This window comes from Nothobranchius furzeri, chromosome 2 (genome assembly GCF_043380555.1).
Source record: "Nothobranchius furzeri strain GRZ-AD chromosome 2, NfurGRZ-RIMD1, whole genome shotgun sequence".
NCBI classification, from domain to species: Eukaryota; Metazoa; Chordata; class Actinopteri; order Cyprinodontiformes; family Nothobranchiidae; genus Nothobranchius; species Nothobranchius furzeri.
The window spans coordinates 89,375,360-89,396,491 of record NC_091742.1 but is presented as its reverse complement, the minus strand read 5'-3'; the positions used below and the strand labels follow the sequence as shown (position 1 = coordinate 89,396,491).

The 21,132-nt window shown below is 44.0% G+C and overlaps 1 protein-coding gene across 1 annotated transcript in view; it reads right to left on the bottom strand.

Annotated features, from left to right (window-relative positions):
- Nucleotides 1-21,132, bottom strand: part of LOC129165074 (zinc finger protein 665-like) — a 37,951-nt gene extending 16,819 nt beyond the window's left edge. Inside the window, exons 1-2 of the mRNA XM_070548211.1 lie at nucleotides 20,811-21,132; nucleotides 12,833-12,935 (exon numbers count right to left, since the gene is read on the bottom strand). Of these exons, the coding sequence (XP_070404312.1) occupies nucleotides 12,833-12,842 (10 nt within the window). The 5' untranslated portion in view covers nucleotides 12,843-12,935; nucleotides 20,811-21,132. The remainder of the gene's footprint in view (nucleotides 1-12,832; nucleotides 12,936-20,810) is intronic.

Below are 21,132 nucleotides of genomic sequence, written 5' to 3'. Positions count from 1 at the left end.
CGTTTTACTTGGGGCCACCAGGGTGCCCAGTGCCCCGGCCCAGGAGAGCGAATCCAGAAGAATGGGCCAAAATGACAAAAGACGAAAGGGACAAGCTGATCCAGTCCATAAAGGACTGGGATGCGAAATACAGCTCCAAGAACCGAGCTCCCCAGCAACAACAAAAGTAGAAGTTATTGAGGCGCTCTCATCCCACACATATTGGGACGGAGAATGGCTCAAAGTAAAGTATGAAGATAAAAAATATATCTTAGATACTGGAGCTTTAATATCGGTGAAGCGTGAGAATAATCCAATGGAACAAATAGGATACAAAAATGTAATACTAGCAGATGGTACAATTCGTAGCATGGCAGTTCACAAGGACAAACAGGGGATTCTTTATATAAAAGGAACGGAGAACTTAATCAGTTTAAAAGACTTAGTCACACTAACAAAGGACCCAGCACTGCGAGTGAGTTTTCTAGGTGAGCTGGATATGACCAAACTCGTTGAGGAACAGCTGGAGAAATCTAGTCTAGACCCAGACAGACTCAGAAAAATAATAGAGAAAGGAAATTGGGCTACACATAAAAATGATTGTGGTAGAGTGAAAGAGCAGTACATGATCAGAGGAGCCATGCCTGCAAGGGAAACTCAGTATCCAATCAGAGAAGGGAAAGATGAGATCAGATGCACGCTCAGTGAGCTCTGTGACAAAGGGATAATAGAGGAAAAGGAAGTATTGTCCACGTGCCTCCCTATTCAAGCGGTCCCTAAGCCTGACGGAACTTACAGACTAGTACACAACTTAAAAGGGCTAAATAGAGTGTCTCCACACGACGTACGAAAGACATTTGACCCATACATGCAGCTCCGAAACATGCCTGTTAAAAAATATAAAACATGCATTGATCTGGCGAACGGTTTTTGGTCTGTCCCTCTAGCGCAAGAAAGCCGAGCTAAAACAGGGTTCACGTTTGAGGGGAAATGCTACGAGTGGGCCGTCTTGCCTCAGGGATATGTAAATTCGCCCAATGCGTTTCAAATCATAGTACAGTCGTACCTGAAAGGATTACCTGTTGTACAGTATATCGATGACATATTTTTTACAGATGACGACGAAAGTGAGCACCTGAAAACCTTGGATGAGGTGGTGACCCGATTGACATGTGCAGGTTTCAAACTTAACTTAAAAAAGAGTCAACTAGGACGCACGAAAGTTACGTTCCTCGGATTTGAGATATCAGACTCGGTGTCAGTACCTTCTACCTATTTGCAGAACATAACGCCCCCACATGACCTACTCACATTGGAGGGTGTTATCGGTCAACTCCAATATATATCCAGCAACGTTCGTGAGTTCCGGAGTATAATTGACCCTATAATGTCACTTAAAAAGGGACTCAGAACGAAAGTAGGCCAAAAGCTAGTGACACACAACCGTAAACTGAGTTCACAGGAACTTGAGACTTATCAAACGGTGATGGATAAAATAGGAGCTAATCTGGTGAACCTTACGAATAGAGAAGACAGTGAGCCACTGGCCGTAAGAGTAATCGTAGGACAAGACTTCACTGAGTGCCTATTTCAGAACTATGACAGCAAGGGTTTAATAACATGTAAAGGTTATAAGCTCGCACCAACAGAGAGTCGTTACACGCCAAGTGAAAAAGTGCTGACCACGCTGATGAAACACAAAGATATGATGTTCGCTCTGGCAGGATCACAGAAAATCGTAATTCAAACCACAGATTATATGATCAAAGAGCTCAGAAAAGACCTACTGCCACAAGCAAGAGCAGTGATGCCAAGGTGGGCTAAATGGGAAATGCTTTTAGCAAATCCACAGATCCAAATAGAAGGGGACACAAAATTAAAACCTGCAAAGAAGGAAATCTCTAGGCCCATAAACCCAGAAGCAGTTTACTACACAGATGGGTCGAAAAGAGAGGGGGATGGAGACACTTGCAAGTGGGGGTTTGTGAGACAGATAAGAGACAGGAAATACCAGCAAGCAGGGCAAGTGATCGGTTCGGCCCAAACAGCAGAGCTGACAGCAGTGGTAATGGCACTTGCTGACGCAAGCAAACTCAAGCTGAGAGCAGTGAGATTGGTTACAGACTCCAAGTACGTGAAGGATGGTTTAGATGAACATCTGCCGTTCTGGGAAGTTAGAGATTTTCAAAAGACTGATGGGGAAAAGCTTGAGCATGCTGATTTGTGGACACTTATCTCGTGCTACTTGAAGAAATTAAAAATAGTGGTAACACATGTGAACAGTCATACAGGAGGTGTAGGAGCAGATGAGCTGGGAAATGCAGAGGTGGATGAACTGGTGCAGGCTCGAGGTTTGTTCCTACCTACAGCGTTCTTACAGAATAGAACTCCCGCAGGTGATGAAGAGCTAGTCATCCATGCTCATGAGGTGTACGGACATGTAGGAGCGCAGCGCTTACGTAAGATTTTCAAAAAGGAAAAGATTCATGTACCTAAATTAAGAGAACTAACAGCACAAGTGAAAGCTAAATGTGAGCAGTGTAAATTAAAAGGAGGTGCTCAGCCAGTACATTATGACCAATTGCCCATCACGTGTGAAGAACCGGGTGTGCATTTCAGCACAGATGTAGGAGAGTGTGCAACTAGAGGAGTAAAAGGGCATAAGTTCTTTTTAGTGATAAAAGATAATGGTCCAGGAGATCAGAGCAAAGTGGTACCCCTAAAACGAGTAACAGGTAACACGGTGAGCATGTCTTTATCTCTACACCTGCCCCTGACCTGTAAAACACTTCGTTCAGATGGAGGACCTGAATTTAAAAATAACAAAGTTGCTTGTCTGCTGGAGTCAAGGGGTATACAACACGTTTTTTCTATCCCATATGAATCCCACACAAACGGAGTTGCAGAAAGAGCAGTTAGGACGGTAAAAAATCATATTCTTACCAACCTAGACTCCCACTGGGACACTCCCGAGGGAATTTCAGAACTGAATGTCATTCTAAATAGGATCAAACTGAAACGAGCAGAGAACGAAACTAACCCGGAACCCGTTTCTGTGTTACAGAAGGGGCAAACCATTTGGGTCAAACGGGGACCAAACCAGAAGGGAAATTGCATTAAACATAACGTGAGTGGACCGCATCAAATACATAACGTAACAGGAAACGTGGTTGTAACTGAGACTGGCATGCGCGTTCATCCTCATCAAGTTATAAGATAACTTCTCATAAAAATACTTTATTGAAAGCCATGGCTGGATTAAAACCTAGTACTGGAATGGATTGCTCGAACCTGGTTAATTCCGGCCTGATCATGGTGTCAAGAGGAGGATCTGTCGCATCCTGTAAGGTGGCCATGTTTCCTAGTTTCACAACTTCCCCAACTGGTTACCGATACGCTCAGTGGAGGGGTTGGATTCCGGGAACATGTATTATGTGTGGAAACCATTGCTCCTTAATTAGGTGGTCGGGGCTCCGGGAGGAGAAGCTGTGCTACCTGGAAAGGGGCGCTGACTTGCATCTGGGGGCATTGGAACTCTCTGCCCCAATTAAGATTTGTTTTTGCAGAAGCTGCTTGAGACATGAGCCTGGCGTCCGCTCATGGCAGGTGTGTGAGTGCACACATGGAGGCGAAAGCAAAGAAGGTTGCTGCTTTATAAGACATGGCATCTTGACTACCTGCTTACCAATATGCGAGCCCAGCCTGTTCTATGTGGGAGAGCTGCTCAGGGACCCTAGCCAGGTGAAAACAGTTAGGGACTTGTGGGTGGAAGCTTACCCATTCATCATCAAGCATAAAACTAGAGAAAGGGGACTGGAGACGATTCAGGCTCAGTCCCGCTTCAAGTCTATTAAGAGTTTGATCTTGGGACAGCAGTTTGGGACCCTGGCTAATGCATGGGAAGCAGGTACACAACTGGGGTTGAGCCGAGAATATAAGGATGAGAGGTGGGGCACCTATCTGGCAGGTGCACTTGATTGGCACACAGGTTTGTCCATGCAGGAGCCTAGAGGAATGTGTAAACGGGTGACCTCATGTCTGGTTGAGCTAAAGAGCCTTGGACCAGAGGCAGAGCGTGCTTTCATGCCTTATCAGCTGACATTGATAGAGGCGATAGACCCGTCTGGTCACATTTGCGGCTCAGCTGTTAACATTGCCACCACCCGAAAAGGAGCAGATTATTGGCCAAAGACTTACGGGACGGCATATACTAGGATATCACGTAGGCGGGTCCCAGGTCTGACACGGGTTAATTAGAGTAGGGCACTTTCACTTCCTGCTGATTTTTATGCTTCTGTTTTGCAGATGTTCTCTTCTCAGGAGCATAAAGGGGATAGCAGCAGGAAGCGGAAGGTTGTCAGGTATGCATCAGCTCCGGCTGGAGTTGATCCCGAAGACACACAGAGAAATGTAAATAATCCAAAAGGAAAGAATTGGATGAAAGACTGGACCAGATGGGCCTCCTTCATCCTATTCGAACTAAGCATCATAATATTGTGTATAACAATAGTGTATGGAGTACATGTATATCTTAGAACATATCATGTGTCCTCAGTAGCCTATAACATAACTCATGGGCAACCGCAACAATTAAGAGGACGTTGGAACATGTCCAAAATAAGGCTGCAATGGCCTAAGGAAGACTTTAATGAGAATATAACCACCTGCATGATAGCAGAACAGATTGGATTCAAGATTTGCAGTGTAACAGGGAACAGAACCGGCTGCCTGCGCTTGTCCTGTGGGGAAGATCATGCAGGGGACTCGGTTGTGGCTACACCCTCTGTGACCGCGCCTTCTGCAACAGAACAGGAAGTTGGAAATGACCCGATGAACAATGAGACCCACCCATGGGCAGAGTATATGTCCATCATGCTGGATCAGACAGGATCAACAGAGCCTAATCAGTCCTGTCAGGTAGTATTAAGAAAGAAGAAAATCTTGGATCAAACTTCAGGTGAAGTAGAGCTGTGGGTGTACAAATACTGTCTTAAAGATGATTTAGACAAAGGACACAACTTCACGACATATAAAGTGATAAAAATAGAAAAATGGTGGCCGCATAGAATTGAATATGGGTGCTTCCAAACCAGGGACAGCAGCCTTAGTTCCTGGCAAACAGGAAACGTTACGTACTGGTATCAAAGGATGTCGAAGGGGAGAGAAAAAAGGGAGAATTGTCCTACCCCCCCTCCTAATACTACACTGAAATATGATTCTTTATCTGTGGTGGAGGAAAGTCACATGTGGCAGAATGTAAAAGATAATGTGATTAAATGGTTATTAAGAGTGCCCCCTACAGTAACTGGTCCCATGGAAGAGACGGAGGAAAGTGAAGAAACTGTTCCTCTCTTTGTGGAACCCGGGGGGAGAAACAAGAGGTCTGCCTCACAGGATCTAGCTCGACTTTTACGAAAAGGTCACAGTGAGTACGCGAATTACACAGGATATCAAAATTATGTAATTTCCATTAATAGTACATATTTTAATTGGACCTTTTTCAGCCTTCACAATGAAGTGAGCCTTCAGCCTCAGGGCTGGGAGCTGCATAAGGTAATACACACTCTTTATACTGAATGGATATATCAGGTTCCTAATTTCAAACATCCAGGCGTAGTGCAATGGATGAAGAAGAATCAATCTGATCCCACTAATTTAGACACAGGGTTCCATGCATGGAACGAAGAAACCAGGAGGTGTTTAACTAAAAGGGCTAACGATAGTTCTTTATGGCAAGGTGGAGAACCACTTAGACTAAGATTAACAGGGACATATTATCAGAAAGGTACAGCCACTCCTGATGATAAAATCGAGGCTGATTCCATATTCGAAGCAGTAAATGAAATGATTAGACCAAGCCACAAGAAAGATTTTTATCACAGTCCGACCTGGGCAAGAAATTACACATTAATGCTTGAAGGATGTCAGGCTGAAGTCTGTAACAACACTAAGGGGTTAACTAGAAGGATGTGTATTTTTTGGTATTCACAATTATATGGATTAACGGTAGGGGGTTTGCGTCCTGACACATTAGGAGATCGGGAATTTTTTAAGCCAAGGCCCCCTTATTTAAATATAGCTACTTTAGGAACTGGAGAATTATGCTATAAAGTCTTACGTGGATATATGCAAAGAAATATACCAGAAGATTATAGGTATTATAGAAAAGGTATGTATGAGACGTATCCTATGACGTACTGGTATGGGGAGGGATATAATCAGCAAAAATATGATTATTATCCCCAGGACACACGGATTGAAGCAGAGACCTTTGAAAGAAAATTAATAGGAACAAAAACGCTAGTGTTGGAAGATGGACAGCTCAGAGTTAAGACGAATTGGTTTACAGTAGATAAGACAAATACGTGGGAAAAGAATAATACGAAAACGGGAAATGGCCTTTTAGATCGCATAATGATTATGGGTGATAAGGTTGGAGACTTGGTGCCGCCTGGGTTTACGGCCCCTGGAACGACTAAGTGGGGCGCTTTTAGTTTAGTGAACTTTAATTACTTTAACGGATTAGGAATAGATCATCATGTGTGCTTTAATGAGCCCAGAATAGGGAAGAATCCTCAACCTGAAAGATATACAATTGACCCTGACACGCCCAAAGAATTTCCTAATTTCAGGGATTATTCAAACTGGGACCTACGGAGCGGATATTGCTCTCCATTCAGACGATCTCTTGACCAACAGGAAGCGGAGTGGTTTGACTACTTTGCATATGGGATTAACGGCACGCTAAGAGGAGTAAGCTTGATTGTACGAGGAGTTGGTGAAATATTATCTGATAGTGTGGTACAGGTCTCAAATAATGTTATACAAGGAACAAGTCATTCGATTGAGACGGTCGTAAGAGGGGTACGTGATAATATAATTGCTCCAGTCTGGGACGCGTTGTTTTGGCCTCTCTGCGCACTTGGATTAATGGCAGGAATGATAGTTTTATTGATAGGCATGATTTTGGCCTGCAAGCATGAGAAGTGGCAGCTGAGAGGGAGGAAGCTACTTAAAGATAAGGGACCTGGTCAGCAGGAGAATGACAGACCAGCAGGAAAGGCAGGAAGTAATGACATCATTCCTTCTTCAGTGGGTTCTATTTAATACAGGGGGTGCAGCACTGACAGCTCCAGCCTGGTCCTGACCTGTCAGTTTGAACAGCTACTCTAGTAAGCAGCAAGGATGAGCCAGCAGTTTCAGTCAGAGCAAAAACCGATTGTAGTGGCTGGATATGAGGTATGTCACATCCTTAAGATTACCTTTATGCTTTTCTTTTTACTGTTAGCTCAGATTAGAGACATCAATATTAGAAAATTATTAATATACGCAAGCATCTTTGCATTTATGAATGTGACCAGATGGTTGAATAATGATTTTATTACTAGTGCAAGCTTGTTACCGTGGTTGTACAGTGATGAAATGCCAACAAGTTTAGTAATAGGAGGAGTGATTATTTGTTTGCTTACGGCAACGGGGGAAAGCTTAGCGTGGTGTATGAAAGCTCACCTGACTATTATTGCAGCCTGTACAGATTTTTTTATCATAATCACGGGCCTTTGTGCAGTGATGACGTTGTTTTACAGTTCACAGGCTGAGTGGGGAAGATATAAGTCTATGGTTATACTGGTTGCTCTTGTGGGCTTCAGTGTGGAAATACTCTCTTGGTTTTGCCAGGAAGGTGCACTAATTCTGTGGGGCGTAATTATGTTTATTCTAGGTGGACCCGGACATGCAGCGCATTTTAAAGGGACTAATCCCAGCTGCAGATGCACCAGTGCCTATGTCCAGGGATACCGTGACTTATGTGGGCACGGTGAAACTCAGGGGAGAATGATGGGCCCGCTGAAAACGATCGCTCTTCAATGTGAGCATTCTGCAATGTTTGAACAATGCATGTGTTGCAGGCTTGTTGCGGAATCTCGGACCGCATGGAAACGGAACTCCCAGGGTCGTTTGTTGAGGAAACAGACGTACTAATCCTAACTTCACCTGATATTCAAGAGCTTTTCAGGGAGAGCCACGAGGAGATGCTGACAACGGTGTGTCCAGTCGCCGTGGCTGAAGATGAAGCGGATTTGAACAAAGATTGCCAAACGAAGGAGGCTGTATTAGCAATAAGAACAGCTTCGACTCAAGATCCTAACCCTAATAATGTGTACATAATCCCTATGATTACTTGTGATAAAGCGCAAGAAGAAACGTCCTCCCCTGTTCAGCGGACCTCAAGAGGAGAGCTGAAGTGGAAGATCAAGTTTGAAAGAGGATGTTATTACATGGGCCAGAGCAAGCCCTTAGATTGCTATCAGTTCATGAATATGTTGTCTGTGAAGACCGGATGGTTTGATTCTGAGATCAAAGTCTCTTATGGGACAGCTCCTCTGTTAGAAATGAGAAGTAATCCCCTGGTGTTTAGCGCAAGTTTTCCACCAGGAATGCTGGGGAAGCTCCCGTCTGGGGAACATCAGGTCACGGACCTGTCGCTGTTTTACCTTGGAGAAGAGGTTCCAGGTGAGAGGAAGAAGTTTCGTGGTTATATTACTACCAGCAAAGGTACCCTGTGCATGCCGATTTCTGACGATGGCATAATGATGAGGAGAAGAATCGATGTGGAGGCTACGGTTCAAGCTCTGCGTTTCCAGCCAGATCCGGATAAGATGGATACCAAGTTCCTGAAGGCTTGTGTGTTCGCATTAAAACATTATGGTCCCCTACCACGATTTAACTCGCAAAGAGGATGTCGCATGCTCCCGAAGATCAGAGCCACAGACAGAAGTGGCAAAGGAAGAGGACACAACGGGAGGGGCCACATGGAGAGCAAAGATAAGCGGAGCCCAGCGGAGCCTGCTGATGCGAGTGAAATCGAGGCAGGTGAAGACAGGAAGGGAGCCAACTGAAGACAGCACCACAGGATGTGAAGCCCCTTTGAAGACAGCTCGAGCTTTAGAAGGATCTGAAACCGTCCTACAAATGATAAATGATTACTTTGTTTTACTATCTTGTGACGCAGATGACTAAAGATTACATTGTTTTAGTTGTCTTAAAGTTAAATCATATATACGTCACTCTGAAAAAGTGCTTGTAACATGAAAATGCTATACAATGGAAAATGCTTTGCTTAGCAGTTTTTAGAACATATATAAGAACAAGTTAGAAGGGCGCGAGAAGGCACGTATGTACGCTTGCACGCACGCACGCAGCGCGAGTTCACGGCAACGAAAGACGGAGAGTCTACAGTAGCTTTTTCCTCTTAGATAGTTAGACGCAGCATACTCATAAGAGGATATTTACTCTTGGATTTACCCTTTTATATCTTTTGAATTTTGGAATAAACTTTTTTGAAAAAGGATTCTCATTCATTGGATTTTAAGGGACAATTTAATCTCTTTGAGTGGGAGCTCCGGCCCTGGCCTAACAGGAGTGGAGGTAAGCCACCTTATTGCTTGTACCTGCTTCACAGGACTTGTTTTTCAGGGTGTGACAGATTAATAAAAGATACCTTAGGCTAATGGGAGTTTCATCTCCCCCTCTCTCTTGAGTATCGGGACATGCCTAAGGGTGATAAGCCATGATAGTTCGTTGGTTCAAACAGGCTCTTTTTGCACCAAAAAAGTCTTTGTTCAGCGTGGGAAGGAACCATTTCAAAGGGTGGATTAATTAGATTAATTGATAAATCTATGTTAGCCTGATCAACTAACTAGTAATCATTTTCTAGTTACCACCGCCCACTTTGCTAACGAAGACGCAAATTAACCCTGATAGGACCCAAATAATAGTCAGTAAGATTGGCCAACTCTGAACTTCCGCCTTAGTATCCAAAACCACTGGATAACAGGATTTAAAGGGGAGTGAATTAATACAGGAGAACAAGTACGGCAATTCCATTCCAACCTTTAAAATAGGAATAAGTTTTAATTGAGAAAGTCCATCCCAGGGTCTGATACAATAATACTCACCTACGGCCTCAACCTCCCTGAGAAAGCAGCGTAACTCGAGGATCTAACGGAACCTCTTAAAGGGCACGCTCGCATCATTTACACTGATGACATTTTGATTTTTTCCCCAGACCGTGAGACTTATGTGCAGCACGTCAGAGCTGTCCTTCAGTGCCTCCTTGAGAACCAGCTTTTCTGCAAGGCTGAAAAATGTGAGTTCCATAGCATTACAACCAAATTCCTTGGGCACGTGGTTTCTCCAGGGTCTGTTCAGATGGACAAGGACAAAGTAAGAGCAGTTCTCGAGTGGCCTGTACCCACTGGTCGTAAGCAGCTCCAACGCTTTCTGGGGTTTGCAAATTTCTATAGGTGCTTCATCAGAGGCTTCAGTGGCGTGGCTGCACCCTTCCATATGGGCCATTCTCATCTGTACCGGGTCGGCCCGGGCCGGGTAGCATAGGTTGTTTACATATCTGGGTGGCCTGGTATTTTTCCGGGCCGACCAAGGCTCATTCTCAGCCCTCTTCTCGAGGGGGTCTGCTTCAGGCCGACCAGGGCCAACACACCCACTGCTGACAGCAAATTCACACCTTCCATTAGAGCAAGCCTCTGATTGGTGTGTAGAATCAGCCCACACGGGCTTAAGGCAAGGATGTGTGGAATCAACAGGGCCAGGCTGGGGCCCACTGGGGCTACCCGGCCCGGGCTGACCCGGTACAGACGAGAATGGCCCAATAGACTCACCTCGGCTAAGGTAACCTTTGTCTGGGACACAGCTGCCGACAAAGCCTTTGCCGAGCTTAAGAGAAGATTCTCTGCGGCCCCTATCCTGACCCAGCCAGACACCTCCAAGCAATTTATAGTGGAGGTGGACGCGTCTGAGTCAGGGGTGGGCGCTGTGTTATCACAGAAGGCGTCTGATAACAAAATCCATCCCTGCGCGTATTTCTCCTGCAAGCTCTCCCCTGCAGAGAGGAACTACAACATAGGGAACAGAGTTGCTGGCGGTTAAGCTAGCACTCAAAGAATGGCATCATTAGTTGGAGGGAGATGGCAAGACCTTTGTAGTGCGGACTGATCACAAAAACTTGGAATGTATTCGGACTGTTAAGTGCCTCAACTTCCACCAAGTCTGCTGGGCCTTGTTTTTTGACCATTTTAACTTCCCCCTTTCTTATCGCCCTGGCAGCAAGAACATCAAACCGGCTGCCCTGTCCCGCCAAGGAGTCAAGACCAACGTGCCCCCTAAGTTGGTGCTTGGGGTCACCCACTGGACCTTGGAGCGCAGGATCAAGGCTGCAGTTCCTGACACCACCACCATCCCATCAGGTTGTCCCCCAAACTGCTTATTCGTCACCTCAGGTCTACGTCCTGCTGTGCTGAAGTGGGGACACTCATCACGCCTGGCTTGCCACCCTGGAATGACAAGAACCGCCTTCCTCATAGCTCAGCGATCTGCTGGTGGCCCACCGTGGCCTCAGACATTCGAGCCTTTGTTGTCTAGTGCTCAGTCTGTGCCAGCGTCAAGGTGCCCAGGACTTCCCCAGCTGGTTTCCTCCAGCCTCTACCAGTCCCCTCCAGACCATGGTCCCACGTAGCCATGGATTTCATCACTGGACTGCCCGATTCCAGAGGTCAAACTGTGATTTTAACTGTAGTGGACAGGTTCTTTAAGTTGGCCCATGCTATACCTCTGCAGAGATTGCCATCAGCTAAGCAACTGGCCGAGGCGGTGGTTTGACACGTTTTCCAGCTGCACTGACTCCCCGAGGACATAACCTCTGATCAAGGCCCTTATTTCGTGTCAGCTTTTTGGAAGAAATTTTGCAAACTCCTGGGAATCAAGGTCAGTCTGAGCTCTGGGTTCCATCCTCAGCCGAACGGGCAGGTTTGGCGCTTCAACCAGGACTTGGAGACAACCTTTCGGGCTATGTGCCAGAAGAACCCCCACTCCAGGTCCACCCAACTTTCCTGGGTGGAGTACTCCCATAACCCCTAGTGAACTCCACTGATTTCTCTCCATTTCAGGCGGCCTACAGATACCAGTCTCCCTTCTTCCGCCATCAGGAGTGGATGGCTTCCACCTCCGGCCACGCAGCGTTTGTGAGATGCAGCAGACGTTCCTGGGTCGAATTACGCTCCCAGCTGGTTAAGAACCAGGAGCGTTTTGCCACGGTGGCGATCTGCCGCTCCAATCTACAAGGTGGGTGACACGGTCTGGCTCTCTTCTGCGGATTTACCACTGAAAGGGGGTACTAGGAAGATGCAACCCCGATTTATCAGCCCGTTACCATCACAAAGATAATAAACCTGGTGGCGGTGAGGCTGGCTCTCCCCCGCTCACTACAAGTCCACCCTACCTTGCAAATCAGCAAGCAGAAGCCAGAGAAATGCAGTCTTTTGCTAACACTGCCTGCCCCCCCCCCCCCCCCGCTCCTTGCCTAGTGGACAGTGGGCTGGTCTATGTGGTCCGCAAGCTCTTGGCCTCGAGGAGAGTCGGCTGAGGTGTCCAGTATCTTATGGACAGGGTGGGTTATGGCCCAGCAGACCGCTAGTGGGTCCCCAAGCGTCACATTACGCCAAGACCTGATAGAGCAGTCAGACCCGCCGTCCATCTGGTAGCTGGACTTTATGAGGGGGGTTGTGTTATGGTTTACCCCTTATCCTTTTTGTTTTTATTTATTTATTCTGGTTATGGTTTCAGAGCAGCCCATGGCAGCTGTGGCTACATTGTAGGTCATCAGTGTGTGAATGGATGAATGACTGCTTCTGTTGTGAAGCGCCAAGAAGGTGCTGTGCAAATACAGGCCATTTTTAAAAGATTGCACATCACAGGAGACATACTCATAATTTCAGTGTAATGTTCCACCATTAGGTGACAATAAAGCCTTTCATTCCTTCGTTTGTTCATTTGGTACCTGTGTCCATGCTGTCCAGGTCCAGGTGGTGCAGAACACACGATGAAGCAGTCCCAGATCCTGAAGTGGTAGCAGGTTTTCTTTAGCCGTGTTTAGCTAACAGCTGCAATAGAAACAAAGCAGGAGAGCTGATTAAGATGCTGCTTCAGAACAACGCAGGAGATTAAAGATCCAACGCTTTGGTTCTGATCAGCTGAGGACAGATCCAGTCTGGAAAAGAGGACCTTTGGTCACCAGAGTTCACAGAGTAGAGCTAACCGCTTTTTCCTCCAGTCACATTCAGATTTGGGGTTTTCCCGTCAGAGAGTGTGAGCAGGATGGATCAGAGAGCGAGCAGCGATCCTGCATCATGACCAACTCAGATGAGCGAGTCTGATAGAGGTAGTGTTGGGAGTAACATGTTACAAAAAGAACTAATTACGGTAATGCACTGCTTTTTGCTGTAATACGGTCATTACCCCCCTCCCCCATACACACACTCACACTGAAGGGATTTAAGATGACAGTGTGCCAAGCACAGTTTGTTGTTGCATTTGTTTAATAAACAATAATTTTCTTAGGGCCTGTCCAGCTTTGGACACTTTCATCCCTGGGGCTACTGCAATCGTAATCCAGCCCTGATGGAGGTCATCTGATGGACCTGCGGTGCAGAGCTAACCCTGCAGTCAGACAAAGCAGAGATGAGAACCTGCAGCTGATCTAACATTAGCTAGAACGTCCTCCAGATGGGCAAATGCCCATAACTTTTAAGTTTATGGAAAATAAGGATATGAAGAACATTGTAGTCAAATGATTCTTGTGTGCTAGACCTGTTATTATATCGGACTGTTTTTAATCATGAGCTACTTTTAGACGGCTTAATCCATATTTAAAGTTATTTTGGTGAGAGTACCTTAAAGTAATGTAATAGTAGTGTAATGTCTTACATTTGAAAGTAAAACAGTGATATTGTAATGTTACAAATTACTTTGAAATGACAATTACAGGTAATAATTAATGCATTACAGATTTGAAGTAACTTGCCCAACACTGGATCGAGGGAACCTCTTCAATCTGATGAAAGCAGCAAAACGAGCGCGTTTCTCAGAGAGGCCAAAGGAACAGCAGCAGATCCAGAGGGCAGGAAGTCTGGAGAAAAGCTTTTCTCACCCACAACCTGATTCTGGAGCTCCGATTGTCACGGTTCTGGAAAGAACTCCACCAAGTTGTTGAGAAGAAAGTTTCCACAGCCTGGTGATAAATAAAGCGAGGCTTGTACTGAGCAGGAAGGGGGCGTGTCCATCAAATCTCATTTCGACGGTTGCATGGATTGCTTCATTTTGTGAAAAAACCACATGACTGATGACAAATGAGGCCTCATTTTACATGGACCCCCTAGCTGTCTTTTTTCTGTTTTCAAAATAACAGCTGCTGAAGGTGCTTTGTGGGTTGTTTTAACGGTTTGGGACGCAGCCATCATAGATTATGGTGGAACAGTTATAGTCTGAGGAAAGCTCACTTGTCATAATTAATGTGTTTTATTCGCCAACTACGTGGAAAAACGACACAAATAATGAATAGAAACAAAAGCATGAAAAAGTGAATATTTGATTGTATTTTGGATTTTAAATGTTTAAAAACAATGATGTAATAAATTTCATGATGTTGAATTTGAACAAAGGAAAAGCTAAACTTTACTGATCTAATCCAGTTCTTTGGAGAAAATGAATCAAAGCAGTTTTCCAGTTTTACCTGACTAACATTAAAATACATAGTTTGTTATTTATGACTTGAATGTCCTCCAAAGGCCTCAACATCTTATTGACCCAAAGTAAAATAATGCTGCTTGTTTTTCATCAGAGTTCTGTTTTAATTCGAGTAAAATAAAAAAAAAAGGCACAAATGGAGCAAAAAAAAAATTTTTTTAAAGATTCACAATCTAACAAGTTTGAAAATTCATATAGTGATAATCTTGGCTTCAAACAACATAATATATATTAGGACAAATATGTTATTTAGTGTTGTTAATTGAATGTATTGTTAGTTCAAAAATAATTGATTTAGTTTTTAAAGCTGACTTATATCTAGGGATGTTACAACCACATTTTTGCCCCTGATATGAGTCCAAGTTGATTGATTTTTGATTATCTTCCAAAACTGAGTCCTCTAGGTGGTAATGCAATGCAAAAGAAGAGAAAAAGGGGAGAACACCCAAGTTGTTCTTCTGTCTGTATTTATATTTGAAATGGAATTTGCACTCACTAAAATATGAGTAGAATAAAAGCAACCACAGAAAGTTATCCAGTGTGATATACTGCTGTGTTAGCGGAGATCGTTTTCCGGTCTAAAGGAAATTTTGGATCCAATAGTGATGTGGCAGACCTGCGCTTAGAGGACATCACTGAGGAGGTGATTACACAGAGACTGAAGCAGGGATGTGGAAATATTTACGTATTCTATAATGTTTATACTTATAAAACTTGACATTAGGAACATACATTATGTTAACTTAAAAAAAATATTTCCTTTTTTATTCCCCACACCCCAAAACACAGAACCAAGCTAAACAGTTCAGCATTTACTCAGACATGTCACCCAGAGTGGTGATGCAAACACCCCACACAGATACTTGCCACCACACAGCAAAACACCAGGAAAAGTATACTGATGTTACACAGTGAAGTGTAGTGAGGACAAAAGAAGCATGATGACTTGGTTGATAAACAAGGAAAACCAATTTAATTTCCTCTGGTCCAAACAAAAATCAGAAAATCCGTGCACTATTCAAAATGGCCACCCATCCGACTCTCCTCCAGTCTCTGTCACTTTCAGAGAAAAAAGATCTCTTGCCACACCTAGCAGTCCACCTATATACTCTCCGACCCCCCCTCCAATTCAGGTTGGCCAATCACCTCAGTCCACTCAGGCATTTCACTATATAAAGGCAGCATTAGAGGCGGGCTCAGTGTTGCCAACTCAGCGACTTTGTCACTGTTCCTAACGACTTTTTGACCCCCCTCAACGACTTTTTTTCCAAAAAGCGCCTAGCGACAAACTTAGCAACATTTCTCAGGACCCGTTGCTACTTTCTGTAGAACTTTCATGTAGATATTCCCCACAGATCAGCAACAAAGAAACCGTTTGCACTCTGAACCGTTCTTCCGGGAGTAAGGAAAGAGAACGATAATCTGCGCATGTGCACGAGGACTGACCAATCATAAACCGTTTTCGGCCGGTCTGATTCGCTGAAGACAGAGTACAGCTGCAGAGCTGGAGACCGCCGATTTACTTCTGCTGCTTTCATATTGCTGCAGACTCACGCTTCTACTAGGGACGGCGCGGGCGTCAACCTGCCATCTCTGGTTCTGCAGCCGTCAGACACTTTGGTTTTTCCTGCATTTGGCAAATACGGTCATCGGGAGTTTCAACTACCGTCCCGTTTACACACGCAGCTCTGTGGCTGATCTGAATTTCCTTCAGTGACACAGGGATGGTTATACTTTGAGACACCTGCTCCCTTTTGCTCGGTGTGCCGTTATTATCACGATGGAGAGAATACACAACAGAGAAGTTGAGAAACTATGAGGTGTAAAAAAACTGCTTTTTAGGAAAATGTCTGTGAGAATGAGGAGAGCTGGAGGTCTGAGTTATATCCTACAACAGAACTGTTAGGATCACCACACCATATCTGTCTTAATGCCACTTTATTGATACTTTTGGAATTTATTGTACATATCAAAGCAATTTGGGTCATTTTAATCATACTAATTAATAACTTTAACATATAACCTAGTTTTTATTTTCCTCCCTTTTAGTCCTATTATATATATATATATATATATATATATATATATATATATATATACATATATATATATATATTAGATGCTATGGGGAAAACGAACGCTAATGTGGCGTGATGACGTCATCAATATGTAAATTGGCACGTGACGTCATCTGGCGATATTTGGTGAGGTTTGGGGGGAACTTCAGCTACTTTCAGTCAAAAACAGTTGGCAACACTGGGCGGGCTTCCTCTTTAGCTGCTTCAAAATGGCTGCCACACAGGATACCTCCTGAGGGTAACAAACAAATTCATGTTTAACACAGATTACATTAGTCCTGCATGAACACTCTTTAGTTAAAGAAAACATGTTGCTTCTCAACAACTGAGGACGCACCACAACACTCGCTTCGTTCAGCAAGGGTGACCAAAACCCCCAGCCTCACGGACTGCGGTCAAGTGAGCCGTTGTTCGTTTGCCCGTGGTCAAGTGAGCCGCATCTACAATTGAAGTGCGCATATACATGGTACTTTACGGTAACACCCTCTCGCTGCTGGAGAAGAGCTGAGATGAGCACAGAATGGGCTGAAATCAGGATGACAGAGCTGCTAAATGTGCCTTTTTGATACACACATAATAAGTACCTCGAGTACTACCTGGTACCAAAGTATGAACTCATTTTACTGTGTACTTTTTCAGTTATTGCACTTCAAAGTATGTCCAAAAAGCTAACGTGCTGTGTTTGAGATAGGATAAAATGAGATTTGGGAAAAAGGACACTAGGCCACCTATACATACATACTAAGTACAGGACCTAGTGTCCTTTCTCCAAAATACAATTTTATCCTATCTCAAACATGGCACTTTTGGCTTTTTGGACAGTTTGAAGTACAATTACTGAAAAAGTACACAGTAAGGTAAGTACCTTTCTCAGTGGCCTAGTGGTAGAGTGTCCGCCCTGAGACTGGGAGATAAGGGGTTCGATTCCTGGTCGGGTCATACCAAAGACTTTGAAAAAATGGGACCCAATGCCTCCCTGCTTGACACTCAGCATTAAGGGGTTGGATTGGGGGGTTAAACCACCAAATAGTTCCCGAGCGCGGCTGTGTCTGCGGCTCACCGCTCCCCCAGGGGATGGGTCAAATGCGGAGAACAAATTTCACACACACACCTGTGTGTGTGACAACTAATGGGACTTTAACTTTAAAAGTAGTTCATACCTTAGTACCAGGTAGTACTCGAGGTACTTAGTATGTATGTATAGGATGCTTAGTGTCCTTTTTTAAAAACACAATTCTATCCTTTATCAAAAAGGCACATTTAGCAGCAGGCCCATGCAGGGGGGTGGGTGGGGGGGTGGGAGGTGCTTGAGACCCTGCCCCTTTTGTCCCATGTGCCCAAAGTGCCCTTTTTGAGGTTTAATGATATTTTTATATTTATTTATTTATTTATTTATTTTTAAAGAATTTTCTGTTTGTGCCCCCTCAACAATAACAAAAATAATAATTAATAAAATATCTGTTTAATAAAGTTATATAGCTGGCGTGAGTCACGTGACCATACCGTCTCTTCCTCACGCCAGAGCGCACAGCCGGTTACAACAAGCTGCAAGCAAGCACCCACATGTTCTTCATGGCCGAGCGAGCGGTGCAGAGCTTTTAGGACGTATTGATTGGGAGAAACGGACTAACACCGGTAAGTAGGATGCACACTACTATACACAGTTATTAGATTATTTTGTACATTATTAAGTTGTTTTGTGGCACTAGGTATGTGTGTGTGTGTGTGTGTGTGTGTGTGTGTGTGTGTGTGTGTGTGTGTGTGTGTGTGTGTGTGTGTGATATATATTACTAGCTGGGTGTGTGTCTGTGGCTGGGTCCCGATTCTGAACCTCAGTAGCTTTAGGATTAACCAAAAACTTTCTGTACATAAGTACTTGTACGAAAATATTTTTTCAATCTTAAATATTGGGAATTTGCCAATAAAATGTCATTGTTGTTAACTAGGTACCGCAAAGTTGCATTCCTATCGCTGCTGCGTGTCACGTGACAGCCCTGCTTCTTGTTTACAAAATCACTTCCTGGTTCGCGGACTAATAAAACTTGAACAAATTTAAAATTTAGCCACCTTTTGTGAAAGGAAATAAGAAAAATACTAAAGGTAACATCCGTCACAAGTTTTGTGTTACAAAATATTCAGTCCTTGTCTGTAAATTCGGTCCAGCGTTTTAGGGAACGTAGTTTAGTTTTAGATTTTACGGTTTCTCAGCCCTTCTGGTGGGTTTTATAGTTCACTAATACTATGCATATTCTCAAAATGTTGGAGTTTATATTTGCTCTCTTTTTGAATGCATTGTATTAAAAAACATTATGTTTTAAAGATGTACATTTAAAAAAACTACTGTTTTCACAGCAAAATTTTATCCGTACAGTTCTCTGTTTTGCACAAAGTAGATAGTAAAACTGAATGAAAGCATGAACAGTTTTATTCTTTATTATAATTACTAAAGCACTATGATTAAAATATTATGGAAATATTCTGGATCAGCATCATGAAGCAAATTTGTGGCCAAATTATATACAGTTGGTTTTCTGGAAAAGGAATGAAATGTCCCAGTATGTGTATGCATGAGTTTTATATGCATGAAAACATATTTGTAAATTAATTATGATATATCGTTGTACAGACATGCCTCGTGAGGAGAGGAGACGGAAGCAGCGACAGGAAGAGCTACGTGAGCCAGCTAAAGGCAGTGGGTCCCTCACCAGCTGGATAAAAAAAGAGTACAGGTACGTTGCATCACAGCAACAAGTGTAGAAACAATAATATACACAACTGCAATGTGTTGATGCCAGAAAATGTTTTTTGTTAGCTACTTGATCATGGATTAGGTGCAAGACCTGTTAAATGTGAAAAACTACATAATTCATTCATACAATAGCTAATTTTGCCTTGTTCTCAGACGGACAGCAAGTGGAGAGTGATAGATCACATGAGGAGATTGAAGACACACACACACACACACACACACACACACACACACACACCTCTTTCTGTTTATATTTCCGTCACATTCTTATCTCTGACATAAACTCCTCTCCACTAATGTTTAGATTTCCATTTATTTACCACAGGTGTTGTCTGATATTTCTGTCTTACAGTTCTAAGAGTTTTCACCAATTTTTGCCATTTTTTTATTATCTCACATTAATTTTGTAATTGACTAACATTTCTCCTCTGTTGGTTTTACGACCTACAGTCTGAGATCAACACAGCCTTGCCCTCCAGCAGCAGCAGCAAGAGGAGCGACCCTGCAACAGCTACATTGTACCCCATCATCAGGTAAAATAGGACAGCAACAGATCAGGAGGTGGAGCAGGTTGTCCAGTAATCGGAAGGTTGCAGGTTTGATCCTGACTGTAATCAGAGATTGATGCTGTTGTGCCTATGGGCAAGACAATTAACCTGCTTTGCCTGCTGGTGGTGGTCGGAGGGACTGGTGGTGCCTGTGCTCAGCAGCTTCACCTCTGTCAGTGCGCTCCAGAGCAGCTATGGCTACATCATAGCTCATCACCATCAGTGTGTTAATGTGTGTGTGTGTGTGTGTGTGTGTGTGTGTGTGTGTGTGTGTGTGTGTGTGTGTGTGTGTGTGTGTGTGTGTGTGTGTGTGTGAATGACTGATTGTGTTGTAATGTGCCTTGGGGGGTTGTAGAACCCTAAAAAGGCATTATACAAATACAGACCATTTACCAAAACAAGTTACTTTTGCTTTACATTGTCCTTATGTGGTACGGGTGTATACAATGATTCGCTTCCATTTTGAATTTCTAATAAATATGATTTGTTATTCAGCCGGGTATACTGTGGTTGTGTCACGGTGTTTAAAAATATTATTCTGTGTGCCCCTTTTTAAATTTGAGCACCCGCCCAAAAAACTCATCCCGCCTTCCGTCACTCATCTCAGCTCCTCTACAGCAGCGAGACGGGTGTTACCGTAAACTACCGTATAAACGCGCACTTGACCACGGACAAACAAACGAACGACGGCTCACTTGACTGCATTCCACAACGGCGGTGTACGATTTTGATATACAACCCAACCCTAAAGCTAACTCGCAACACTTTACTGAGCTGCTGAACTGAACAGCAGTGGCATCAAAACAAACCTCATCAGGTCATGTCACTGTTAGCACACGAGGGAACTCGATCACTCACCTAGCTCTACCTGTGGTGAAACCTATCCACGAGGTTTTCTTTTCAGTCAGCGCCAGTAAAATCCATCAGCCCGTCTACACGCCAAGCCTCATGTCTCCACTGCCTTTCTGTGATGTATTTGCGTCGCTGTAACCGAAAAAAACGAGGCTCAGGCCTCCAGATCAGCGAGTGGTGTTTTATTCTGGCCTGCTTTTTGTGCACAACAGATTACGACTGCCCTCTGCTGGTAGGCAGGAGGAGTACACATTACACTGAATGAGAAGTCTCGTCGACAATACATGAACATCAAAGTAATTATAAAACTATGAACACTGTGTTACTC